General features: G+C 40.9%; 3 protein-coding genes across 4 annotated transcripts; all 3 read left to right on the forward strand.

The window, feature by feature from the left end:
- Positions 1-1,269: 1,269 nt before the first annotated feature.
- LOC138606019 (phosphatidate phosphatase LPIN2) lies at positions 1,270-13,567 on the forward strand. 2 transcript variants are annotated; one of them, XM_069678479.1, is made up of 20 exons: positions 1,270-1,297; positions 4,636-4,836; positions 4,921-5,016; positions 5,113-5,384; positions 6,396-6,503; positions 6,692-6,803; positions 6,907-7,606; positions 7,743-7,836; positions 7,978-8,165; positions 8,268-8,361; positions 8,498-8,567; positions 8,833-8,925; positions 9,204-9,262; positions 9,473-9,623; positions 9,714-9,862; positions 10,002-10,088; positions 11,077-11,229; positions 11,531-11,645; positions 11,950-12,053; positions 12,134-13,567. In XM_069678479.1, the coding sequence occupies exons 2-20, from the start codon at positions 4,645-4,647 to the stop codon at positions 12,282-12,284; spliced, it is 2,988 nt and encodes a 995-aa protein (XP_069534580.1). In that variant the 5' UTR covers positions 1,270-1,297; positions 4,636-4,644; the 3' UTR covers positions 12,285-13,567. The 2 variants fall into 2 exon arrangements, with proteins under 2 accessions (XP_069534580.1, XP_069534579.1); XM_069678478.1 differs by lacking the exon at positions 1,270-1,297 and adding an exon at positions 3,481-3,546.
- A 294-nt stretch (positions 13,568-13,861) lies between these two features.
- On the forward strand, positions 13,862-17,248 carry trim107 (tripartite motif containing 107). The gene is made up of 2 exons (XM_069678733.1): positions 13,862-13,964; positions 14,750-17,248. Exon 2 carries the CDS (start codon positions 14,761-14,763, stop codon positions 16,312-16,314), a length of 1,554 nt encoding a protein of 517 aa, XP_069534834.1. The 5' UTR covers positions 13,862-13,964; positions 14,750-14,760; the 3' UTR covers positions 16,315-17,248.
- Positions 17,249-17,849: 601 nt separating this feature from the next.
- On the forward strand, positions 17,850-24,248 carry tpra1 (transmembrane protein, adipocyte asscociated 1). Its single transcript, XM_069678052.1, has 11 exons — positions 17,850-18,002; positions 18,798-18,981; positions 19,187-19,319; positions 19,866-19,952; positions 20,794-20,866; positions 21,008-21,087; positions 21,170-21,280; positions 21,369-21,429; positions 21,570-21,672; positions 22,044-22,124; positions 22,206-24,248. The coding sequence occupies exons 2-11, from the start codon at positions 18,809-18,811 to the stop codon at positions 22,474-22,476; spliced, it is 1,173 nt and encodes a 390-aa protein (XP_069534153.1). The 5' UTR covers positions 17,850-18,002; positions 18,798-18,808; the 3' UTR covers positions 22,477-24,248.
- Positions 24,249-24,575: the final 327 nt, after the last annotated feature.

Genomic DNA, 24,575 nt, shown 5'->3' on the forward strand with positions numbered 1-24,575 from the left:
GTTAAACCAGCAAGAGAGAGACACTAAAATATTTCCTTTTTTTATTCTTTTTTTTTTAGATTAAATTATGAAAAAATAGTTACTGAGCATGAATAGAAGCGTTCAGGCAAAGATAGAAGGCGTCTCTGTATAATAAAGCTTTGTGCAGGTGCAGTGATGCCCTCTGCTGGTCAATACTACTTATCATATCTGATACGTGCTGAAAACTCCTCAGTGAATGATGATGTGGATGGGAGTAATGTGGGAGGACTGTGAGGCACACATATTGTGTTTGTAGTTCATGACATACTCAAATATATGTGTCTGAACTAAGGCAATATATTCAGACAAAACAGGGAACCAGCTTTTATAAGGCTTAAAAGACCAAGGCTTGATGTTTTTACAATGAAAATACACATTAGATATTAAAGTAGTAATCAAAGTAAGGTAAAGCTTGTAAACAACAGTCCATTATATCACTGCATCTTTTTGAAATATGTATTTTTAGGGACTATATCTTTTCAGCAAGTCCTCCAGTGGACTGTTAGATGCTGTGGCACAATATAGCAGTAGTAGTGTGAAGTCTTTAAAGTGCCATATATGTACTGGCATAGCTTTACACCATGCATTTTATTGTGACCCAAAATGTGTGCATATGTCTGCAATCTACATTAACTGACTACATATTTATTTGAGTGTGTACAATATACTTCTATATACTTGCAGCAACAAACTATTCATGTTAACGTATATAAATATTTATGTAACTGTGTTTCTGATAAGTTATGTAACTTCCATTTGATTACTGTTCAATGTGGTTGTTGTTTTTTGTGTGTGTTTTTTTTTTTACAGTAGACAGTACATGGGGTAACCTTTAAGGCTTTTTAAGGGACCAGATTTCTGTCAAGTGGGTTTGGTTATTTTTTTCTTGTTTGTATCGGAGACTGTGAGTTAAACTTTATACACCAGTTTGAAGGTTTTGTAGCCGATCTGTTTTAGTCTAACTATAAGGCTGTTCTCAGAGATAGTGCCAATCAACAGCCAAAATCAGCCTTTGCTACTTTGCTGTATGTTTTGTGTTTATTGTATAATTCTTACCTATTTATTCCTTCCATTGTTTTACAATGCTGATATCAAAACTAAAGGAATTCATGCATCATTAAGCGCTTTGTTTACATATAAACGTTAGAGGCGGGTCATTTCTTCCTTTCCAGTTTGCTCATTGGTGATTGGCATGGATTTCGCGCAGGCGCAGAATACTAGGAAGCATCCTGGACGGCGGCTGTTGTTTTGTCAATCCGAAAAAGCACTACGAAAGGTAAGCGTCTGAAAACACTTTCTTAGCATCAAAAGAGAAAAATACAGCTTTGACTTATTGTGTCCTCGTGGAAGGTGTTAAGTATTAGAAGTTTTATCCTGTTTTAGGATTGTTTCTTGCTCTATCTTACAAACTTGTTTAAAGACTAGTCGTAAAGAAGATTAATCTCTGAACTCTGAACAAACAGAGCAAATACTAAACGAAGTCCTGACTGGTGAATTCTTAGTTTTGTTTCATAAAATAGCACGTTGTGTCAAGTTATAAGGCGTTTTACGCTAACGCAGACGTGATTCTTTGCTATTGCTTTAATTTTCGAGAGATTCAGTGGCTACAGGCATGTGCCATATGATGACACTGTTGCGGAAGTTGTTTGAGGTCGTGGTGTATGTCTAGTTATATACATTAGATATGTTGCATCGCATGGGTAAATATACTGTCTTTTAAAATGTGTTTCATTAAAAAGAAGCAAATAATGGTAGTGTCTTTCAGTGAGTTCTTTACAAGACATTCACCAAATTAGATCCACTGCAGCCCGAGGGACTGTCTTATTCAGCCCCATCTGAGTCAGGGATGGTCATAGATATTACGCAATCAGAAAATCTGATGTAACTGACATTTTGTGAGTTTTTTATGCAACAGTGAGTGGTCAAGAGAGGGGAACAGATGTGCTGATTCACATTGAAGTAACCCAGAGTGTCACCCCTAGGAGGCAATTGTAAATAAAAGGCAAGACTACACTCTCCACATTCTTGGCTGACTCTAACCATTAAGAAACTGCTTTACATGAAGTACATTTTAAATAGTGTGTGAAAGACTGTGTCTCATAGTGCTGAAACACGTCACGTAAATCAATTATTCAAGTTGGTAAATCAGCAACCATTTCGCGTTTAGGCATTAATTCAAGCAAAAACGTTGAAGGTATTGAACCTCCATTCAGAACCTCATTAGGAATTTCACGCGTTTTAAAATAAATACCTCTAAGTTTTCAACGGTTGTGTTATTGGGTTTTCATGGCTTGTAATTTTATTTGTTTTCACCATATTGACGTATCATTTTGATAACACTTTAAATCAATACAGAAAAATCAATGTACTGATTAATATGTAGTGCCCTTGCAGCAGTTAGGATTTCATCAGTGAGGAGAGGTGAACTTTAAGGCGGGAAGCTGGCTGTATACATAAGAAACTGTGTTGCTACAGATGAAACTATCTGATCCTTGTACATCACTTGTTAACGCCCTTATCTTTCCCCTCTGTCAACCCTCTACTACATTTGGTTTCTCTCACTGCTATTGTCACATTGACCTGGCAGCTTCTGTCAAGTATCACTCTAAATCAAATACACAAATATAAGCCTCAATGGGCTCAGAGAGAAAGCCACGAGCTACAAACTCATATTTGCTGTTGGATTAGTCACATGGTAGGGGCCAGAGGGTTTTTCTTATGTCATATAAACTCTAAACTTAGGCCTACCTTTCTGTTGAGTCCTCTTCCACAGGCAGCAAAGGCAGGTATGTCCCTCAAAATGTGCACTTTATTTGCTTGACTTCCTCCCAAGTCGACCAGGCAGCCTATGGAGGATTTTCCAGTGTTGGCAGAGCGTGACTGCTGGAGAGTCTCCTCATCTTTGATGGCCCAGAGAGCTGTGGTCAAACCCAGAAACTGTGTGATCGCTCAGTTTGTGTGTGTGTGTGTGTTTTTATGCCAGGCGTGTTTGAATAGCCTGTCCGAGCCTTTCAGAAACTGCTGGTCTGGCTGTCATGTGCAGTGCAAGTGGGGAAGTATGAATTCAGTGTGACAGGAGAGTGTGTGTGTGTGTGCGTGTGAAATTGTGTTAGATAGAGGAAGCATCGGCGTGTGACTGAATATACCAGGACTCTCTCATATAGATTGCTAGATTTTGCGTCCTAGCTGAGAGCAGAGAGGAATCGAGCGCTGTCATCTCTGATGATCACGGATCAAGAGCAGAGCCTGATTTAGCTTAACAGTTATAACCGTACTTTGTAGCTACGTCCTAGATGTCAAAGCTAACGAAATGTAGCCTTACATCTACAGACAGATATGGGTGGGGGGTTAAGTGGCCTTGGCCTTTAGAGGCAGCCGAGCATCCTGGGAGTTGACAGGTTTCTCTGGTGGAAATGAAGGTAAAATTCCTGAGTTGGAAAAGCCTTTATAGTGGTGTTGATGGCAGAAAGGAGGTCAAGGGAACACAGCCTGGTTGGGCAGGGACATCTGCATCCTTCACTGTGGGTAAGACACCAGATCGCTTATGTGGAGTTTTGACAGGTGATGCCATAGAGAGGCTGGATTCATGGTGTAGCCTCTTAAGACACTTTTTTATGTTTTCAAAAGTATACCAAGTTTATCTTTACTGTTTCTGATCAAAATCTAAACTTTATAAGCTTTACAAATGTAAAATGATTTGCCAAATTATGATCTTTATTCCTCTAATCTTTTTATTTATCAGCTTTTAAAGGCATAAAAGTAGAAATCCCCATCATTACAGTTAAAGCTACCTCATCCCGCCTCGAGTTTGTGACTTCAGTTAGTTGCAAGATTAAAAGATTAACTTTAGATTTTTTTGAACTAAATTTAATTGTATTACCAGGTAATAATCTAAAGAAGCACAGTGTAGTCAGGCCAATAGAGGTAACACGCCTTCTTAATCCTGCAGAAGCTGCTTTGGCAGTCTGCAGTGTTGACGCAGGTTCAAACTAGGCCGAATGTGATGTTTTGAGTAGCCTTTGGCAAAGACTGACTCCTTGACCTACTAAAGCTTCTTCTTGTTGGACAAGTTCTGGCTTGTTAAGCAGGGAGTTAATTGTATTCACCCTTTTACATTAACTAACCTCAAAAACTAAACTTCATCCTGTCGTGCCAAGTTAACAGCTCCTTTTTGCGTTTAGGAACAAGCCTCTAGGTATGTGTCTTTAATAGACCGCACCTTCTCTCACAGACCGTGTTTGATCTTTAGCCCATTAGTCATGAACAACATCTGATTTCAAAGGTCAGGATGCTTTACTCCAAACACTCGAAATACTGACGTTGCAAAGGATAGACGTTTGTGATAGCTGAAGTGGAAAGGTTTGAAAATCTTTTGATGTGCAAATCTGTGTTTGTTCAGCATTTAATTATTTACATAAGTAGTACATACTTGATATGCTTTCTTGTATGTCATCTGATTTTTAGCCTGGTTATTTGAATGAATATTGTAACAAGAATTCTGCTGACAGTGTGAGAAGAAGACGCAGACAACAGAGAACACAGGCTGCAGACGCTTTCTGTTCCTCTGTTTTGCCACTTGGCCTCAACTTCTTGTTTTCTGTCTTTTGTTTTCAGTCCCAAACCATGAATATTGTGGGCCAGTTAGCGGAGACGGTGTTCGTGACGGTGAAGGAGCTGTACCGCGGCCTTAACCCCGCCACTCTGACCGGAGGGATCGATGTCATTGTGGTGCGACAGCCAGATGGATCGTTCCAGTGTTCCCCCTTTCACGTCCGCTTCGGCAAGCTGGGGGTGCTGCGCTCCAAGGAGAAAATTGTGAGTGTTTGTCTGCCTCGTGTACTGTAGTTCTATCCTCCTGCTTCCATAATTGAACACATGTATGGATCCCTGTGATTTCAGGTGGACATAGAGATAAATGGAGATTGCGTTGATCTGCACATGAAGCTGGGCGACAATGGAGAAGCTTTTTTTGTGGAGGAAAATGAAAACATGGAGGTGAGATGGTTTCTCTTATATTTTCCATCTTTACATATCTTTGGTTAAATCGCATCAGGTTAGACAGCTATTAATCTCTTCCTTTTACCCCCTCAGTCTGAGGTCCCAGCCCATCTATGCACCTCCCCAATTCCTCATGAGCTCCCCGACGATATCGAGGAGAACGCTGAGGGATCCTCTATCATTGGGTCGGGCGCCCGCAGAAAGAAACGCCGTCGTAAACGGATGCGCTCTGATACTCACCTCAGGGACGAGGCCAGCTCCTCGTCAGATGAGAGGGAAAGAGAGAGGGAGTGGGAGCGGGAATGTGAACAGGCCGGGCAGGAGAGTCCTGCTAAAGAGGAGCCGGTCACACCGCTGCATATCAGGTCAGTGATTACAACTGGTTAGTTACTGTTTAAAGAAAGAGCTTAATCATGATGCATTCAGGTGAAATACACAGCAGTAATTATTCATTTTACCCGTCTACATTGGGTTCTTACTGTTCTTGCGTTCGTCCTAGAAATGGATCTTGTTATTGCTGATGTTGTTACGTGTTGGTTAAGGTGGTGTAACGTGGCTCCATTCTCGGGTGTTGACTCTTAATGAGATTGTCAATACAAGCAGGCTTTTCATGTTAAGTGTTCACCAGTTAAAGTGGCAGTAAGCAACATGAACATTCAAATGTAATCATGCCTCTCTGTATTACTCCGCTACACCAAGCGTCCACATGCATATTGTAACTGGTGCACACTCGTTGCGGTGAGTCTCTCTGCAGCACCGAGGCGAGGAGAGAGAGGCTCTATTGCTTGCAAAATGTTCAAATACTACTAAAGTTATTACACTTCTGATTCTTGGTGTGGACCACCTTTTTACCGCTAGGTGTTGTAGCATAGTGCTACCGTTAGCTGTTACCGTAAGAGTTACCATTACCTGTCAAGAAAGCACAGAGCAGCCTCTGCTTCGCTTTGCTCTTCAGCCCCTCACACTCCCACTCGTCTGATCCCTCTTTTTATTCAGGGCTCTCTTTGTAGCTTTTTCCCCCCTCCTAGGTCTCCCTTCTTTTTGCTTCTTTAGCAGTATACGCCTTTGTCGACAAAGGAGGTACAGGAAGTTTACCGCAAGTTGCCATAGCTACTGACTGACACAACCTCTGCGTGCGCGCTGCTGACACAAGTCACATCGAAGCCGGATGATGCTAGTTTGTACAGAGTCGCTGTGATTGGCTATTTAGGTGGAACGCTAACCCTTATTAGTTATTTGATTCAGACCGGACTCACTTTTAAACAAACCGAATACAAAGGTCACAGATCAGCAATAAACATAATTCCAATTTAATATCTTATGAAGTAATGTTGCCTGCTGTAGCTTTTAATGATGTCTCCTTGTGTGTGTTAAAGTAAATCGGTGTACTACTCGCTGTCTGAGGAGCCAGATGAGGTGCTGGGGGCCACACAGACCAGAGACACTCATCCACATTCAGATGGAGAGCAGTCACCCACAGAGAAGTGAGGAAGGTTAATCGTTACCGTATATTGATTGATTGATTGATTGATTGATTGGTTTGTATTGAGCAGCCTCACTGAGGCGGGTTGAGACTCTGTTGACAGAGATAAAGTCATACTTATCTTTTCTCCTGGCTCAGCATTTATTGATGTTTTTGTCTTCATATCTTTATTATCTTTCTCTTTCGCAGCACTGTGTTCTTCAGCCGGCCCTCCTCTCCTAAGAGCGACTCCGAGCTCCTGGTCAAACCTCATGGGTCCTCAGAGCCTCATATGGAGTGGAACTGGGGAGGTTTTCCCATGGTATGTCAACACACGCATACACAGATGTAACCTTGCTATAGATTACAGATTGCCATGTGGACACATTTAAACTAAAAACTGCCCTCTGCCCTCCCCCTCACAGCCGTGTCAGTCTGAGAGGACAGCAGTGGAGTTACAGCACACTTCCCCTTCTGGCAGTTCTTATTTCCGCACCATTGAGAGGCAGGACTCTTTCGACATGGGCTACGAGCCTGTGATCAGCTGTGGCAGAGTGGGCAGTGTGACAGTGGTCAGGCCACAACCCAGGACTCAATCCCTAGATTTAAGTAGCCACAGTATGCTGACCCCGCCTTTATCCAAGGAGAAAAACTCTCACATTGCACATTCCACCCCCAGCGACCTCTCTGCGTCTTCTACACCAGCAGCAAAGACTAACATGGACTTGATATCAGGCGAAGAAGAGAACAGAGACTCATCTTCTCTTGCTAGCAAAGAAAGCACAATCCGTGTTAGCACTGTGACGGACATGATAAGCCAAGAAAAGCTAAAGAGTGAGACCAAACTAAACAACGCACAGATAGGAGACTGCACAGCAACAAGTCCAAGTAGCACAGAGGTATCCAATCCACAGCAGCAGGGGGCATCATCTGAGCAAAGTGAACAGGGCTCCACCAGCAGCGCCCCTGTCAGCGAGGGGGACAGTGGGATAGATCCCTGTGCGGAGGGAGGGGAGGAGGATGGTGCACTGAAAGCTGAAGGGAGAGACAGCGGTGCTGCTGCGGAGGGCTCGGCGAACTCCGCTGAGGCGTCTTCTAAAGTGGAGCAACAGGAGAAGAAGAAAGGTGAAGGCACTCTCTCTTATTTGTGTTACTTTTTAAGTCTTGTTCTTACACTTCAGGTGTGTTTAAAGTTTTGTTTATTAAATCATCCATTTATATGAATGATCACCAGCTGGGTTAATGTGTCATTCTGCTGCAGGTAAACGTAATCATCATCTCGGACCAACCGATATTTACTTGGATGATCTGACCAAGCTGGACCCGGAGGTGGCTGCACTCTACTTCCCCAAGAGGTAAAAAGACACATGATGGATTTTCTTCTAATACAGCATACACTCTTTTTTAATTCTGTAGGAAATATCCAACTCTAAAATGTTTTTACAAATAACTCGATGTCCACAGTGATTTAATTTGAGTGTCTGTCGTCCCTGCAGTGAGACAGAGGGGGGGTCTCAGCACGGCGCCGAGCAGGGCTCCTTCTCAGGCAGCCAGTCGCCTCAGTCAGTGGGCAGTGGGGCCATGGACAGCGGGACAGAGTACCTGTCTGATTCCACCTCCTACAACATGGACGTGAGCATGTCCCTGTGCGGACAGGAGGGCGACACCAGCCAGATCACTAAAGGTGAGCGATGGGGAATACGCGCCTCTGTTGTGTCACATCACAGAGACAGATGAACCTTTATTTACGAGCACATGCTGCTTTTGGTTTGGTTTGTTCATCCAGAAAAGTTCATGGAGCACATCGTGACATATCAGGATTTTGCAAACAATCCAGGAATCATTGAGGATCCGAGCCTGGTGATCTGCATCAACTCCAAGTTAGACATGTTTTTGTTCACTTGTACGATAACAATTTGATGTTTGATTCTTTCTTTATTTAATAGGATGTACAATGGTAATTTAAAATGGGTTTATGTGTATGATTGTTAATCAGCTGGCTTTCATCTTTCACAGCTACTATAACTGGGCAGTGGCGGCTCCAATGGTTTTGTCAATGACAACTTTCCAGAAAAACCTACCAAAGGTACTTTATGGTTTCTACATTACATCTGAGTAATGTTAATTAATAAGGCTTCTTTAAGATAAGATAAGATTAGATAGTACTTTATTGATCCCCAGAGGGGAAATTCGGTTGTTGCAACAGCACAAAGACAAGTAGCAAGAAGGGAGGTACAAATAGAAATAGGAATAGATAAAATAAAATAAGAGGTTTATACAACTGGTATACAATGTCCCCTTACAAACATGAAACAAGCTTGTCACTGAGTTTGTGTGTGTTTGTCGTACAGAGTACGATAGACCGGTTGGTGAAGGACAAGATGCCCAAAAAGTCTGGACGCTGGTGGTTCTCCTGGAGGAGGAGAGACATGGACAACAACCAGGTACTTTCCGAGAAACTCGTGTTAAAGTATTTATGATGTTCTTCCAAAAAAAAGATACATGTTTGCGCATGCTATAATAGTTATTACAATAATTACAGGTGTGTTCTTGTAAGCGAGGGTTGCTTTTTGTCTGTGTGAGGCATGAGAGGAATATGATGGGTAGAGATTTAAGCAATTGTGTTCTGCCAGAAGCGACTCATCGCTTCACAGTTTGTAAGAACAAGTGTTGCAATTGTTGGTGAGATTTTACCTTATAATGTAACCTGCTTGTTTTTCAGCAAAAGGCCTCAAAAGAGGAGCAAGATGAGCCACTGGCAAGTGTGTCTACCCCAGTAACGTAAGTCACCCCACTAAGATACAGTCTGATTTAACACTAGATAATACACCATATCAATGGAAGCTAAAGATGTCCGATCAATGATACAGATCACCATGTGGAATGTTTTATTCTTTTCATTTTACTGAGCTTTCAATTTTTATCTCAAGATATGTCTTATGGTGACAGAGACGTAATGGCGTGTTCATTAAATGTGCGCTGTTCCTCCAGAGCCACACTGGACGACATGGACAGTGATGAGGCAGCGGGACTCGGCCGTAAAGCCATCCTTCAAACCAGCATGTCAACAGAAACCCTCAACGCCACTCAGTGCATCACCCAGATGTACCGCAAATCCCTGCGTCTGACCTCTAAACAGATAGTAAGAGAATTTTACGCTGCTGTATGTAGAGGTTGACGACTTCCTTTTCTTTGTTTGCTCTGAGCTAATTGTCTCCTTTCTCACAACCAGGAACACTTAAACCTGCGCGAAGGAGCCAACAAGGTGGTTTTCAGTGTGACCACACAATACCAGGGCACCTGTCGCTGTGAGGCGGCCATCTACCTGTGGAACTGGAACGATCGCATCATCATATCAGACATAGACGGCACCATCACCAAGTAAGAACAAGTGCATTTCCTTGCACGCTATATTTTATATAATGTCCATTAGAAAATATTATACAAAGTATTTCCTGTAGGGTCCCTGAATGTGAAAGATGCACTTGAACAGTTTGATGAGTGGTCTTGTCTCCTGCAGGTCTGACGCTCTGGGTCATATTCTACCTCAGTTTGGAAAAGACTGGACGCACAAAGGCATCGCCAAACTCTACCACAAAATACACCAGTATGTGAAAACACTGTTATAGGCAGCTTAAAAAAATAATCATGAACCAGTTTTTTATTTTCAATGATCTTATATCCTTTAGTAAACGTTCCCACACATTACTCATGTTGTTACACGCAGAAAGAGATAAACTGTTCCCACAGCTGATGATGTAATCCTGATGTCACTCTAGCTGCAGCTGACTGTCTAATCTGCTGTGCCAGATGTTTGCCTGTTTTCTTGTTTCTGATGTTGTGCTTTTCTAACGACTTCAGCTTCAGCTTACTTAATTAAAAAGAGATTGTATTTAAAGTGCTAATCTTTTGTAACACAAATCCTGAGAAACAGGCTTCACTTCTTGCGTCTCGTTGAAAGTTTTGTGTAGCACATTTTTACAGGTCATCTTAATTACAAGCAGAGGTAGAATCAATCAATCAATCAATCAAATAAATCAATCAATCAAATTTTATTTGTATAGCGCCAAATCATAACCAGGGTTATCTCGAGACACTTTACAGAAATAGCAGGTCTAGACCGACTCTTTGTTAAGTTATTCAAAGAGAGGCCCAACATCAATCCACCACGAGTAGCACTTAGCAATTCGGCACATTGGCAAGGAAAAACTTCCTTTTAACAGGCAGAAACCTCGAGCAGAACCAGACTCATGTTGAACAGCCATCTGCCTCGACTGGATGGGCTGAACATGGGATAGAAGGAGATGCAGGATAGAGACAGGCAAAGAGAGCAACAACAACATATGTTCTTGTTACAACAACTACATATGTTCTTGTTACATGAACAACAACAGACACATACTTATGGTTACAATGCCAATAATAGTGGTAGACTAGGGTGAAGATTGGCTAAATAAATAAATAAATAAAATTTATAGCGAGAGAAGCAGAGTAATGATAAAGGCTGAGGTAATCGTAATTGTAACAGTAGAAAACTCTTTTTTTTTGTAATGCCATTTCATAAAACTCAAATTTTGTTGCCTCTTTCCTTGCAGGAATGGATATAAATTCCTGTATTGTTCTGCGCGGGCCATAGGCATGGCTGCCATCACTAAAGACTACCTTCAGTGGGTCAATGATAAAGGCACCGTCCTCCCTCAAGGCCCTGTACTGTTGGCTCCCAGCAGCCTCTTCTCAGCACTACACAGGTAATAAATACTGCTACTGAACTACAGCACAGATACTTCTAATACTTTTAACAGTGTATATTCCCTTTTTAGAGCATAAATAAATTGAATCATTTAAAAAAAGAATATAACTGTTGGTAAAATACAACAGCTCCTCATTATGTGTGATGTATTAGTTTGAAGATCAATGCATTGCTGACCTCTAGTGGACACCCCTCTTATACACTTACACTCTGCAACATGTAGAAAAATGAAATCAACGAGACAAGCATTTGAACAGATTCTCCACCTGACTATGATCTGTCTGTCTTGACCCGTGCAGAGAGGTTATCGAGAAGAAGCCGGAGGTTTTTAAGATTGCCTGCCTCAGTGACATCAGGGACCTGTTCAACCCACAGAGGCGGCCCTTCTACGCAGCCTTTGGCAACAGGACCAATGTAAGCAATGCTGCAAAACAAGCTCATAGAATGTAGCAACAAGTGTGTTTTCTGTCAAGCATTTCCTGGTGCAGTGTTGCATATTTGGCAGTGTAAAATACTCTGATGAAGTGGGAGAAATGTGGCTGTAAAGTCTGGTGCCTAAAACAAACACTGGCTAATGATTGATCACAGATTATTGCTGTAACAGACAAACAATCTTCTTCCTCTCTTTTCTTTTGTACATAGTTACAGCAAAGATCAAAATGACACTGTAGCTACTCTGTTTAACTGTATTGTTTTTGCTGCCCTTGATTTTTTGCAGGATGCCTTTGCCTATAAGCAGGTTGGGGTGTCTGATACCAGGTTATTTACCGTCAACCCGAAAGGAGAGCTCATCCAGGAGAAGACTAAAGGCAACAAGTCCTCGTAAGTGTAAAAAAACAGATGCAAACACGTTTAAAGCTTTGCTTAATTATTAACTTTATTTGTGTGTGTGTATTTTGCAGTTACAGCCACCTGAGTGAGCTGGTGGAACATTTCTTCCCCGTGCTCTCTGTGGAGGGCAGCTGGTCCTGTGCTTTGGACTGTCCTGAGTACAGCAGCTTCTCGTATTGGAAGGAGCCGCTGCCAGAGCTGGACCTGGATGCACTACTGTAGACACAGACATGCACACACTACATAGATATTTTAAGGTGGGCACATACATCTTTGTTGTGTCCTTTTTCTTCCAATTTCCAAAGATTGTTTTCCAGCATGCCTGAATATTGCCTTTGATAGACCTGCCAACTGTGGTGCCTGTTTATGAGACACTGAATAAACAAACAGAAAGAGGCAGCTGTCCTGTCTTACAAAGGGAGAGACAATTTGAATTACAGCATGTATAAACTTTGCATTCCAAAAACAACCAAATGTAACATTTTAGAGTACTTCATCTCTGTGCTCTAACACTGACTTTGGCTGTTTACACAATGTTAAATATTTATGGTGAAAATCCTACAATGGACATGACAAACTGGACAAATGCAAGAGTAATAATCACATTCCAAGTTTAAACTGTCTGCTGGTTTGACATTTCCTACCGGTTTTGCAACAATGACCAAAAACTATTTGAGGTGTATTGAGAATGCCTAAATTCTTTACATGCCAAACTATCCAACAACAACTGCCTGTTTATTGTGATGATGTGGAAATTTTCAGTTCGCTGCTTGGAACTCAAACACACACAGCTACAATACAAACCTGTTATCCTTTATTCAGCAGGGATTAGGAAGATTTTGGTTCTGAGTGTTGTTGACAATAGAGAATGTCTTTGTGTTGTTGGGAGGGGTTTAAAGGTGCATGTACTAAGTAAATAATGTGTGAGAATATATTTAAAAATTATAATTTAACAACTCAACGTTAGCCATTTTTCAACATTGTTTTTTGTCGTGTTTGTCAAGCACAAAAGTTTGTTTCTCACCTGAGTCATAAGTAATTACAGTTTTGGATTGGAGGCATGATTTTAATTTCTGAGTTAAGCTTGCAGCTGGATACTGAGAAGGGGTTTGTTATAAGGGACAATTGCATTATTTTTTAAATAGCTAATGACTTCAGTAAGTGGTTTATCTGAGCATATTTAAATGGCACAACGTGTACATTTCATGGTACTGCAATACCAAGTTTAGAACTGTTTTTACATTACATAAATACAGAGGTGTGTCAGAGCGACGCTGACTGTTACTCCAGAGACCTGTAAACTTAGCGGATTAGCATGCCGCTGTGCCTTTGTACAATAATGACTGTTATATTTATTATTTTGCATATCCTTAAATATCCAACAATGTTTGATGCATTGGAGCTGATGATTTGCTGTTTTTAAACCAAACGTATGGAAATATAAATTAATTTTAAATACAACACTGCCTGTTTTCTTTATGTTTTGATTGTAAAAAGATGTATTGTTCTGCTAATATTTGCACTCATTTTACATTATTTAGAATTTTTTTTTTTTATCCTGACTGCAAGAGTGCTATAACTGCATAGCCTTTTTTTTTTGCATTATGACAATCATGTACTGTTTTGCAATTAAATAATAAAACTAAAAGTAGTAATATGCATATAAAACCATTTCTTGAATGGACATTTACCCTGTTAACGTTAATGTGACAGCGTGGGTAAACGTTTCATTCAGGCACGTGCTCCTCAGCATGTATAACTCCTCTGAGCTCCAGCAGGGCACATGGAGGCGTCAGTGTTTATGAAAGGCGTAGAGGAGTTTTGCTGATCTCTGCGTCACAGCGTTTTATTGTCTTTCACCTGAACAGGAAGACTTGACAAAAGACAGCACTAGTGCAACAGGTAAGTCTGTTTCTCTATTAACAACGAACGACAGCCTTTATTTGTCTGTAGTTAGTTGAGATTATTTGGCTGCTATTGTGCTTGCTGCGCAGTGATGATGCGCAAACGCTTATGAATAATAATACTAATATATGCCTAAGTATTTTAGAAGAAAGCACAACCAGATACATAGAAAACAAACATTTATCCTCAGGGTAGAATTTATCTAACAATTGAAGTGTGATTAGTTATTCTGAAGGAATAAAATCTTTTGGTACTTGTTCGCGTGAAGATTCTGAAATCGAAACTTATGCAAAAGCTGAACAGACTGCCCAATGACGACGCAGAAACATTTTTGACCAACGCTGGTGGACCTTGCTCTCACGCATTCACGCCCATTAAACACACTCTCCTGGCACTGAAACTTCAAATAAACAATTGATATAATTTGATTAAACTTAATGCCTAATAACTTCAACTTGCATGCCGAATGTAGGCTATTTGTAGCTTATTGTTTCCTTTCTTCCTGCTTTGTCGTGTTGGTGTTCGTTACTTCCCGGTACAAAGATGCTCAACATATTAGCATAGATTACAAACGACTATATCTAATGTGCGGTCCTAATTTTCTTTGCATGCAGTGCTGATAATCCCTGATAGGATATACTTTTATATTATATTTTTATGTCCTTTTTACTCGTGTGCAACTTGCTCAGTCAGCTATATTTATTCCTTAGACAAGTTCACACTCTCAACGTAAAATAAGTCAAGTTTATATAATATATATCGTATTTCTGTCTCTTCTCCAGCGTTTTCCACCATGTCTGTGAATAAGACTGAAAAAAACACTGCTAAAAAGAATCATCCAGAAGCTTTGGCTCTGGAGCTCACTTGCCCGATCTGCTTGGAGCTCTTCTCTGATCCGGTTTCTCTCCCCTGTGGTCACATCTACTGCTTGGCCTGCCTTCAGACTATGGGAGAAGGCATCGACCAGCACAGCTGCCCTGAGTGCCAGGTAGAGTACCAGGGAACCAACACTCTTGTGAAAAGCTTCAAAATGTGCAGCATCATAGAGACCTACAAAGCCACTGCAGGGAGACTCAGCTCCACTGCAGACCCTTCTGATGAGGTAGCAGTCAAGAGTGATGATAGGCCTGGTACAGAAGAATCAAACACAAAAGCGACAGCTGAAGGGAGCCAGGAGGAGAGCTCAGACACAAACGGAAAGGATGTCTTTCAGATCGGGTCTGGATCCACAGAGCACCTCTTTCCCTTGGTTCAAGAACAAGACAGCAGCAAGGGCAAGCTGGAAATGAAAGAACCCAAATTCAGACTGGCATCACAAGTCACAGAGCTGGGCCTCAAGTTGGAGATGGCAGAGAGTGTGCTGAGGAAAGAGAAGGAACGAGAGTTGGAGGTGACTACTGTTAATGATCAACTGAGAGAGAAGGCAAACAAGCTTTTAGAGCAGATCAGAGATTTGTCGCAGAGCTACAGCGCACAGGTGATGCAGCTGATCGAAGTAGAGCTAGGTCCAGGTGAGGAAGGTGTAAGCCGAAGGGTGAGTCAAGCGTCAGAGCTGACTCAACAGTTAAGACAAGCTGTGCTCACCGCGGAGTCTCTCCTAACTGAGGAGGATGAGGCTGCGTTTAGTGACGACCTTCAGACTCTGCAACCACGCATTGCAGAGTTAATGGCAATGCCTGTTGAAGAAGAGGAAGACCACATTGAATTGAAAGTCAATGTGGCGCGAGCCTGTCCCAAACTGGAAAACATGAACGCTGAGCTGAGGGATGGAATCGGAGAGATTCAACGCTCCCTTCGAAACACCCTAAACCCTTCAGAGGTGACCTTTGACCCCGAAACAGCCCACCCCAACCTAATCCTCTCTGATGACTTGAAGATGGCAACTTTCAGTGCAACAAAACAGCCCTACCCGTCCTCCCCTCAGAGGTTCACCAACTTCTTCCAGGTCCTCAGCACCCAGAGCTTTCATGAAGGTGAGCACTGCTGGGAGGTGGAGCTTGAGGGGTCTCCGTGGATCATCGGCGTGTGCTACAGTGGGAAGCTAGCGCGTAGCGGGTTGCCTTCGGCTCTGGAGAGCAGCCGGGGCTCCTGGTGTCTGATGTGGTTTAACAACCTGCTGACGGCCTTCGAGCAGGGTCACAATGTGCCGCTGAAGAGGACCACGGTGTCGTGCAGGCTGGAGATCAGGCTGAGTTTCAAGACCCACAGGCTGAGCTTCTACAACGTCAGCACCATCAGCGGGAAGACCCACATATACACATTTAAGGCTAACCTGACTGAACCAGTGCACCTGGCCTACAGGATGATGTCAGGGCACCCCAAAGCACGTGTCACTATTCATTCTTAATCCAAACTACATTAACTTCATATTAATAGCAAATATGATGCACAAAAGAAAGAGTAGAATAATAATGTGAAAGCTTATTTAAGAGTGTATTTTTCTGGTTAATTTAAAGTCTTAAGTTGTGTCTTGATAAAGGACACAATTACAGTTAGCCTGAAATATAGTGCTCACATTCAGAGTTTAAAAAATGCATTATGTAAATATTAAACAAAAAAAAGGGAAATTGAAGAAAATGTGTTTCTGATTTTTTTCTCCTTTATAAATAATAAAAATGGGTTTATTAGTTTTCCAGAACAAAGCAGGAATACAAGCAAAACAAAAACAACTAAAAACACGAACAAAAACCTAGACACAGTTCATCCTATGTTATAACAACCACAGTCATGATTAAGGTAAATATGATACAGTTTCTCTTTTAATACATACAAATGTGTATATATACATAGTTCTAAACATACACACTACATTCTTTACCTTGAAAAAAATCTCATTACAGTGTCCCAGATTGCACCTCCTGTGTCTTCATTGTCTGTGACTGTTCTAAGTCTAAGTCCCCCCACATGTAATGTGCATGTCATTTCTCTACACTAATCATACAAGGGTACAGAGTCCATTTTCCACACCCTCAAGATTAACTTTATCTCAATTACCATTCCAAACAAAACAGCCATTTTTTCATACAAAAGATTTGCAACTTATTGCTCTAGGATTTGCTATGCGTGGATAAGTATCCCAATGTTTTCCAAAACCCTCAAAGAAACATGAAAGATGCTTTTTGGAATAAGTATAAAGTTTACAGCATGACCAAATGGAATGTGTTCAATTGCAGATTAGATTTATCGATTACAAACTGGTGAATGTTTTTCCTGGTGTAATGTAGTATCTGTATGTCTTAAACTGTAGAAGACTGTCTCCGACATTGACTGAACAATCATGTAAAATAATTAAACATTCATCTCAGGCCTCATCTTTTAGTTCTACATTCAGCTTGCCAATATGATGTGTTCCATAAAGTTTAGTTTTGCAGGATCTGTTAAAAGGGGGAGAAAGCCCTGAGATTATCAGGATCAACACAAGGCTCATGGTCAAGATTTCAAAGTTAGGCAAAACGTAATGCAGAGATTTCTTGCACAGCTTGTGCAAATGAGATGTGTATATCTATTATGTAGGTAATTACAGATACCTACGTTTCCAACACAAAAACTTTATGAATCAGGCTAGTTACAAAGAAAGATTTAGACAAACTGAAGTGTCAGCATAGATTGTTGGACCCTGAATGTATCTTTTTTTAACATACAATAGATTTTTATAGTACTGCAAACTATAAAGCTTTTTTTTTTCATATCAGTCAATTTTGAGAGATATCGGCCTCTAGTAATGTGTCTATTACTTGCCTTAATTTAAATACATCTAAAATACCAACACTGACGCAAAAGATAAAGACACAGCCTACCGCCTTACAAGCTGAAAAAACGCCCTCTACCTCACCATATAATCTCGCGAGACTTGCTTCGCTTGTGTGGTGAGAGTGTCAGCTGACCACACAGTAATTTTGTCAACGAAACTATCGGATACAGCTATGTCCCGTATCAGTGATCAATTTATTGATCGATTACAGAGTGTGGGGCAACTCCTTAAGTCTTATTATTTCTGAAACATTTACAACACTTGACGCCGAGTCTACTGAATAGGTAAGTTGTTCATTTTTAACCAACTGAAGCTCTCGTTACGTTGGGTCGGCGTCATTCCACTTGCACTAGTATCACATTTGTTTTGATGCTAACACGAGCCAGTCGGCTTTAAGGCAGCACTACGTTATGTACATTTGCGTGCTATATGTCCCATTTGTACTGCTGATTTTACTGTTTTCTCTAACAAAGGCTCGGCGAGTAATACAATTTATAAACAACCCATCTTCTGACCGCAGCTAGTAAGCTGTAACGTTGAGTAATGTTAGCAATGTTAGCAGCATTAGCTAACATCTGAAATTCCCCTAACGCTAACTGAAAGTATTCTGATAAAATATAGGAAGGACAAGCAGGTTTGTCCTTCGTTATGTCAAGATCACATCATAATATTAAACCAGCTTCAGTAAGAACGGCCTTAACTTGAGACTTAGCTCTTGTCAATTCATGTTTCTACTCCAGCCAAGTTTGGTAATATACTCTGTCTTGACATTTCTCAAACTGTTGAGTACGTGTAACTTTCTGCAAACAAAGATTAGTTTTGTTTTACCATTTAAAACCCTGACACTTAAAACACCACGCATGGCTGATACAGCAGCTAAGCTCATTACATAATGTTTAACTTCATGTGGAGAAAGCTGTGACGGGTGCCTGCTTGGCACAAAAATCAACTGTACACCTCCTAAGGTCTTACACTTCTGTAACGAACTTCATTCAAAAAGAGGAAGCGATGATCTGCCTCAGCTTATTTGAGTTATCAGTTTCACTGTATTCCTGACTGAAAACACATTTACCCTCCAGGATCTGACACCATGCTAGCCACAGTGACTGCTGTGGTAAGGTTTGCTCAATACAATGGCAGTGTTACACCTACACCACTGGAGAACACTTCAGCATTCCCAACCTGGCAACATGATGATGAATCAAACATCACCAAGCCTCACAAATGTCTACAGGTCTTGTACGAGGACGTTGGAAACTCCAGGTATTCCAGGGTTTGTTAAAAATACAAATCTGTGTGAGACTGTGCCAGAAATACAAAATGGCAAATTAATTATTAACTGTTCAAAGTGAATATCCAACAGACTACATTCACACGCAGAAAAACTTTAGCTAATCGATGTCAGCAGGAAAAGTCTAAGTTACTAAAAATCTGAAATTTTCCCATCACATTCATCTCTCTGTTTTAGGGTGCGGTTCTGGGACATTTTTCTGCTCGTGCCTAATGTGGCCTTCTTTGTATTCTTGATGTGGAAGCTGCCCTCAGCCAGGGCGAAGATACGACTCACCTCTAGCCCGATCTTTGTCACCTTCTACTTGTTGGTAGGACGCACAATACAGAAACAAAATATTCAAATAAATGATATTGAGCTTGACATTTGCTGCATAGTGATTTCTATAAATAAAATATTTCAAGAAATTAGCTAAAACAAGATTTAAGGTTGTGGGAGAGTCCACTGTTTTAATTGAACCCCAACACCCTGATGGGACAATGCACCTGTTAATAGCTTTCACTTTCACTTTTGTCTCACTGAAATTCAATCAACCTTGGAGAAAGGCTTACTGACGAGTTTCTTTTTGCTTACTGCTGTGCTTTCAAATGTTTTCCTTGAAGGTGAAAGATGCCTACTTTCCAAAATTCACCATATCTCTATACATATGCTACCAATTCAGGGATTGTAACCTAACAACAATAGCTCGACAGAGAGGAGGATATCTCAGCTCAACAATGCCCGCCAAGGCCATAAAGGAAGTCTGTGCATTGTTTGTCACAGTTAGCCAGTGCAATGTTGCTATAGGCTATACTTAACCCCTGATTCTCCTCCAGGATATGTTTTTCTTCTCACTGTATTGTCCTGTATTTCTCAGGTCTTTGTTGTAGCAGCTGTTGGAATCACCCGGGCCGTCGTGTCCATGACTGTCAGTGCGTCCAGTGCTGCCACCATCATAGACAAAGTAAGGAAAAACATGAAGCATGATTTTTTTTGGAACTTATGTGAATTATTTTGTAAATCAAATGTAACAAGGTAGGAATAATAGGTAGCGCAAAAAGGGTTAATTTTTGAAAAATAAATAAATAAATAAATTATTGCTTGTTTGTTAATGATATATTATTATTAAAAAACAATTAGACAGTATATTTAACTACGTAGTTTTTGAAACTTCCATGTCAGTGAGGCCAATAATTACATGAAGCAGGATTTTTAATGCTTGGGACTCTGTGTATCTGTAAGTCTAACTCGTCTCTGCCTTAAACTGTGGACAAATTCTGAGCATTACTCGACACATGATGTTGATGTTTACTGTAAATTTGTAAAATGTATATTAGTATTAGTGAAACCTTTTTTTGTACAGGTTTGGGAAAAGTGTTTTTTAATTCCTAAACAGAAAAAACTGCTTAGGTTGCAGTCTAAAAAACACTACAGGTAGAACCATGATAGATTGCAGTTTTGCATCATACCATACCGAGTTATTCATCACTATATCCTGTCACAGCCTTAGTTACTCAGAAGAGCTTCACTACTACTTTTTTGGGCTTTCATGTCTAAAGGGAAAGGCATGGCTCACATTTCTCACATTCCAGACAGATCCCTGTGGAGTTACGGCTGACGAACCCACTGTTCACATAGCACACTGTCATGGCTGCACTGTTGAGAGAAAAAATACTAGTGATTATGTAATACTTTGAGTGTGACCTGAACTGTGAAGTTTGCGTATGTTCTGGATCAATGTGTGTTACGACACAGCTGGTCCACACGCCCACAGTTGATTCTCGTGATGGTTGTTTTCTCTTTAGGTGCTCTGGGAAATCACCCGGTTCTTCTTGCTGGCTATTGAGCTCAGCGTCATCATCCTGGGTCTGGCTTTCGGTTTGTTCGCTCTACTTGTTTCAGTTCTCATTTACTATATCAGTGACACATGACACGCCAGTTTCCAATCTTCTAATGAAAGTCACTGAACATCTGTAAAGCTTTTGTGTCTGTTAAGCCTCTTTCTTCATCATTCATCAGGTCACCTGGAGAGCAATTCCAGTATAAAGCGTGTGTTGGCTATTACTGCCGTGCTGGCTCTGGGCTACTCCATCACACAGGTAATGACACATGATCACAAGTCAAATAATAATAAATAATACATTTCTCTTTCTGCATGTTATAACTGTCTTATTATTCCAGGGCACACTAGAGATCCTGTACCCAGACAGTCACCTCTCCGCTGAGGACTTTAACATCTACGGTCACGGAGGACGTCACTTCTGGTTGGCCAGCTCCTGCTTCTTCTTCCTGGTCAGTCACGTAACCAGGCAGCAGTATAAGGAATAATATACTCGACCAATTCCTCTTAAATGATGTCTAATGTGTCATTATTTTGTAGGTGTACTCTTTGATCGTGATCTTGCCTAAAACTCCACTGAGGGAGAGGATATCTCTTCCATGTAAGTTTCATTGCAGCAGAGATTAGCATCATATATCATACATCATTGCACTCTTTGTAATATGCTTTCTACCACTGCATTGTGTCATTTAATAAGAACCATGTATCCTCTGTTGTCTGTGTTTTGCTACCTTTGTCCAGCCAAGAGGAGTTTCTACGTGTACGCTGCCATCCTGTCTTTGCTGAACCTCGTCCAGGGCTTGGGAAGTTCCCTGCTGTGTGCTGAAATCATAGAGGGACTCTGGTTGGTATAATCCTCTTGGGTATATGACTGATTTATGGTTGTAGAGAAAAATAGTTAAATAGATTTTTGGCTTCCTGGGAATACGGCTATAAAGCATTTGGAGTTTTGAGAAAAATGTCCCGGATATGAAACTGGGTGGCTGTTTTTTAAACCTTTTCTAATTGAATTCTTGGCTTTATTGCAACAAAGGGGATGACTCACTGTTTTGTTGGGTTCGGTGCATTTAAGGCGAGAGGATGAGAACATAACAGATGTTTTCCTTTATGATTGCACTGTCCTTTTGACCTGTTTGAGCTTTCTGTTTCTCCTTATTTCTTGTAACTTTTAACTGGATTGTTTACAAAGTCTGAAGCCTGTTTTGTTCTTTCCAGCTGTGTTGATGTCACCACCTTCCTCTACTTCTCCGCCTTTGCTCCGCTCATTTATGTCACATTCCTCAAGGGCTTCTTTGGGTACGTACAAAGAATCCTACGAAATACACACAATGTTTATGTGTTTCCTCACTTATTTAACTATTTTCTACTTTCCCACAGTTCAGAGCCAAAGATCCTCTTCTCCTACAAGTCGCAGATGGATGAGCCAGATGAAAGTGACGTCCACCTTCCCCCCACCGTCGCTGCAACCCTCGGCCGTAAGGAGCTGACAGACCAGGGCCTGTACTACTCCTCCACCCAGATCGACGGCTCTGGTCCAGGCAGCTCTCGTGTAGTTGGAGCGTACCTGGATGATGTTGCCTCTGGACCCTATGGGTCCAGCAGCATTAACAGCATTGAAGCCGACCGCTGGAGACCTATCAATGTGTGAACCAGACAAGAGTAGAGACACACTGACAGCTGGACTTACATGTTGTGTGTGTGTAGGTTGGTGATCAGAGGAGTTGGCCTATTGTTGGACTCCAGGAAAGGTTTATCTTGGTCGTGCTTTGATGCCAGAATAAGTTAAGTGGAAACTTAAGAAGAGACCTTTGCTAGCCAATTATATGGAGGACTAATTTTGCAAAGCTTTTGTAACACTGTTGCCAGAGTGCACTGCTGCTGTAGCTCCAAAATACGAGTGCTGTCCCCGCACTGCGGCCCTGACAGCCTCCGTATTGATTGTGTTCCTCTTAAATGTGGGAGCTTACCGACATCTCTCAGCACGTTTTCTGTCATTCCACCATCATGCATCAACTGCTTGATCCTCAATGATGAAGTTTAAAGGGTGTTTAATAACACCAAGTTGCTAAAATGTCACATTCTTTTGATAAAAACTCAACATCTGTACATTCCTACTACAAGCTTTGAGACATGGCGTCTCAACTGACCTTGTGGTCTGCTGCTGCCTTGTTTTACATCAATGACTCAGCTGGCTAATCTTTTTTTTTTTTTTTTACTGAATCACTGTGCCTCTCTATGCAGGGCAAGGACAAGTGCAAATTCATTTTGATTGGTTTACTTTGTTTTCTGAATTAGGTTCTGTCCTTCCTGTGCACAGGTAAAGGGTGTTAGCGAGATGTATCTGTGAGGCTCTTGGACATAAGAACAAATCGCTATCCGCCATTTCTCTCTTCTTTAATTTATTATTCTACTACCAGATTTATCATTCCTGCTACTGAACACACATCTACTAGCTGCTTAGTCATTAAGGATGTATTATTCTGTATGTAGTTTGAAAAACAAATGTGCAGACGCCCTATTTTTATAACGAAGTCATGCCCTCTTCTCATATCAGCCTATCTGTTTAGCTTTGAATGGTTGCTGTTATAAAGTTGAATGTTTACGTTGCTGTCGTTCCTTTCTTTTTGCTACAAGTGGCGAAATTTGACCAAGAACAATATTGCTCAATTTGATGGTATCACATGATGGTATTGATACAGTTGCATCATTGATTAAATTCCATGAGCCAAAGAGGCTAAGGGAACTGTGTCAAATGTTAATATCATCATGTTAAGACTAAGGAGGAAGCTGCTGGACTGCTGCAGGCCAAATTTTCCATTCTGATCATGACTTGTGAAATCTTTCATTTCTTATTTGTCTTTGTATTACTACAATGTCATGCTTAAGTTTTTATGTAAGCCACCTCGCATCTCATTTAGTTATGTCTACAAAGGAAATAAGATTTGTGTGAGTTTCCCCCTGAAATTGCTATGCGCTTGGTATGAATGGATTACTGTATTTAAGCTAGCAGTATTCATAGACTGATGACCTGTATCAGTACAGGTACTGTACAGAAAGTATAGTTGCATTTATTTTCTCATAATCTTAAAGAAACAACACAGAAACAAAGTTGTGTATTTCCAAGAAATAACAGTGTTTGCCTGACCTTTTTAATATATTTCATTCAAATTTGGGTGTTGGTGATTACATGAAGGTAGAATAGTGATTCAGAGATCAGTTTGATGTTTCATGACATAACTTTGCAAGGTGCATACAGTCTTTTGATACATATGATACAATATGTCTGATGTTTGAATCATATTGCAAATGATCTGTAAATCGCCTTTTTATTTAAGTGCATTGATTGTATAATAATTAGCCCATATTCATGCAATGGATTGATCATTATGTGACCTACAGAATAAACCATGGACGCTTTAATGTGTTTGTTTTGTGGATGGGAAGAAGACGCCACACTGTGGCTTGTTGAGGTACTTCAGTAGGCTACATTCAAGTTCAGGTAAGGACTCCACTCTGTGGTCTCTTGTGGTAACTACACTCAAGAAAAGGGCTTTTTATTACAAATATATCTCTCATGTGTTGATGACACGACTGTTTGTCCTGTACTGCATTTTAATTTATGCTAAAATCTAAAAGCTTTGCCAGTGAGGCTCCACACTAGCCTCTCTGCCGTTTAACTACAATTCCCATCTACCCTTGGTCGATTAAAGAAAGCGCACGGGCGCGAGTCATTGGGTCTGAATTATT

The sequence above is a fragment of the Semicossyphus pulcher genome, unplaced genomic scaffold (assembly GCF_022749685.1).
Source record: "Semicossyphus pulcher isolate SPU_LCO1_2020_fin unplaced genomic scaffold, fSemPul1.0.p SCAF_3, whole genome shotgun sequence".
In the NCBI taxonomy this organism is placed as follows: domain Eukaryota; kingdom Metazoa; phylum Chordata; class Actinopteri; order Labriformes; family Labridae; genus Semicossyphus; species Semicossyphus pulcher.

Bases quoted from the DNA above. Each gene is read 5' to 3' on its own strand.
- tpra1 (XM_069678052.1), top strand. From the start codon at position 18,809: ATGCTAGCCACAGTGACTGCTGTGGTAAGGTTTGCTCAATACAATGGC. The intron at 19,953-20,793 runs GTAAGGAAAAAC...TTTTCTCTTTAG, and splicing joins CTGCCACCATCATAGACAAA to GTGCTCTGGGAAATCACCCG. The intron at 20,867-21,007 runs GTTTGTTCGCTC...ATCATTCATCAG, and splicing joins CATCCTGGGTCTGGCTTTCG to GTCACCTGGAGAGCAATTCC.
- trim107 (XM_069678733.1), top strand. From the start codon at position 14,761: ATGTCTGTGAATAAGACTGAAAAAAACACTGCTAAAAAGAATCATCCA.
- LOC138606019 (XM_069678478.1), top strand. From the start codon at position 3,481: ATGGCAGAAAGGAGGTCAAGGGAACACAGCCTGGTTGGGCAGGGACAT. The intron at 5,385-6,395 runs GTCAGTGATTAC...TGTGTGTTAAAG, and splicing joins GTCACACCGCTGCATATCAG to TAAATCGGTGTACTACTCGC. The intron at 10,089-11,076 runs GTATGTGAAAAC...CTTTCCTTGCAG, and splicing joins CTCTACCACAAAATACACCA to GAATGGATATAAATTCCTGT.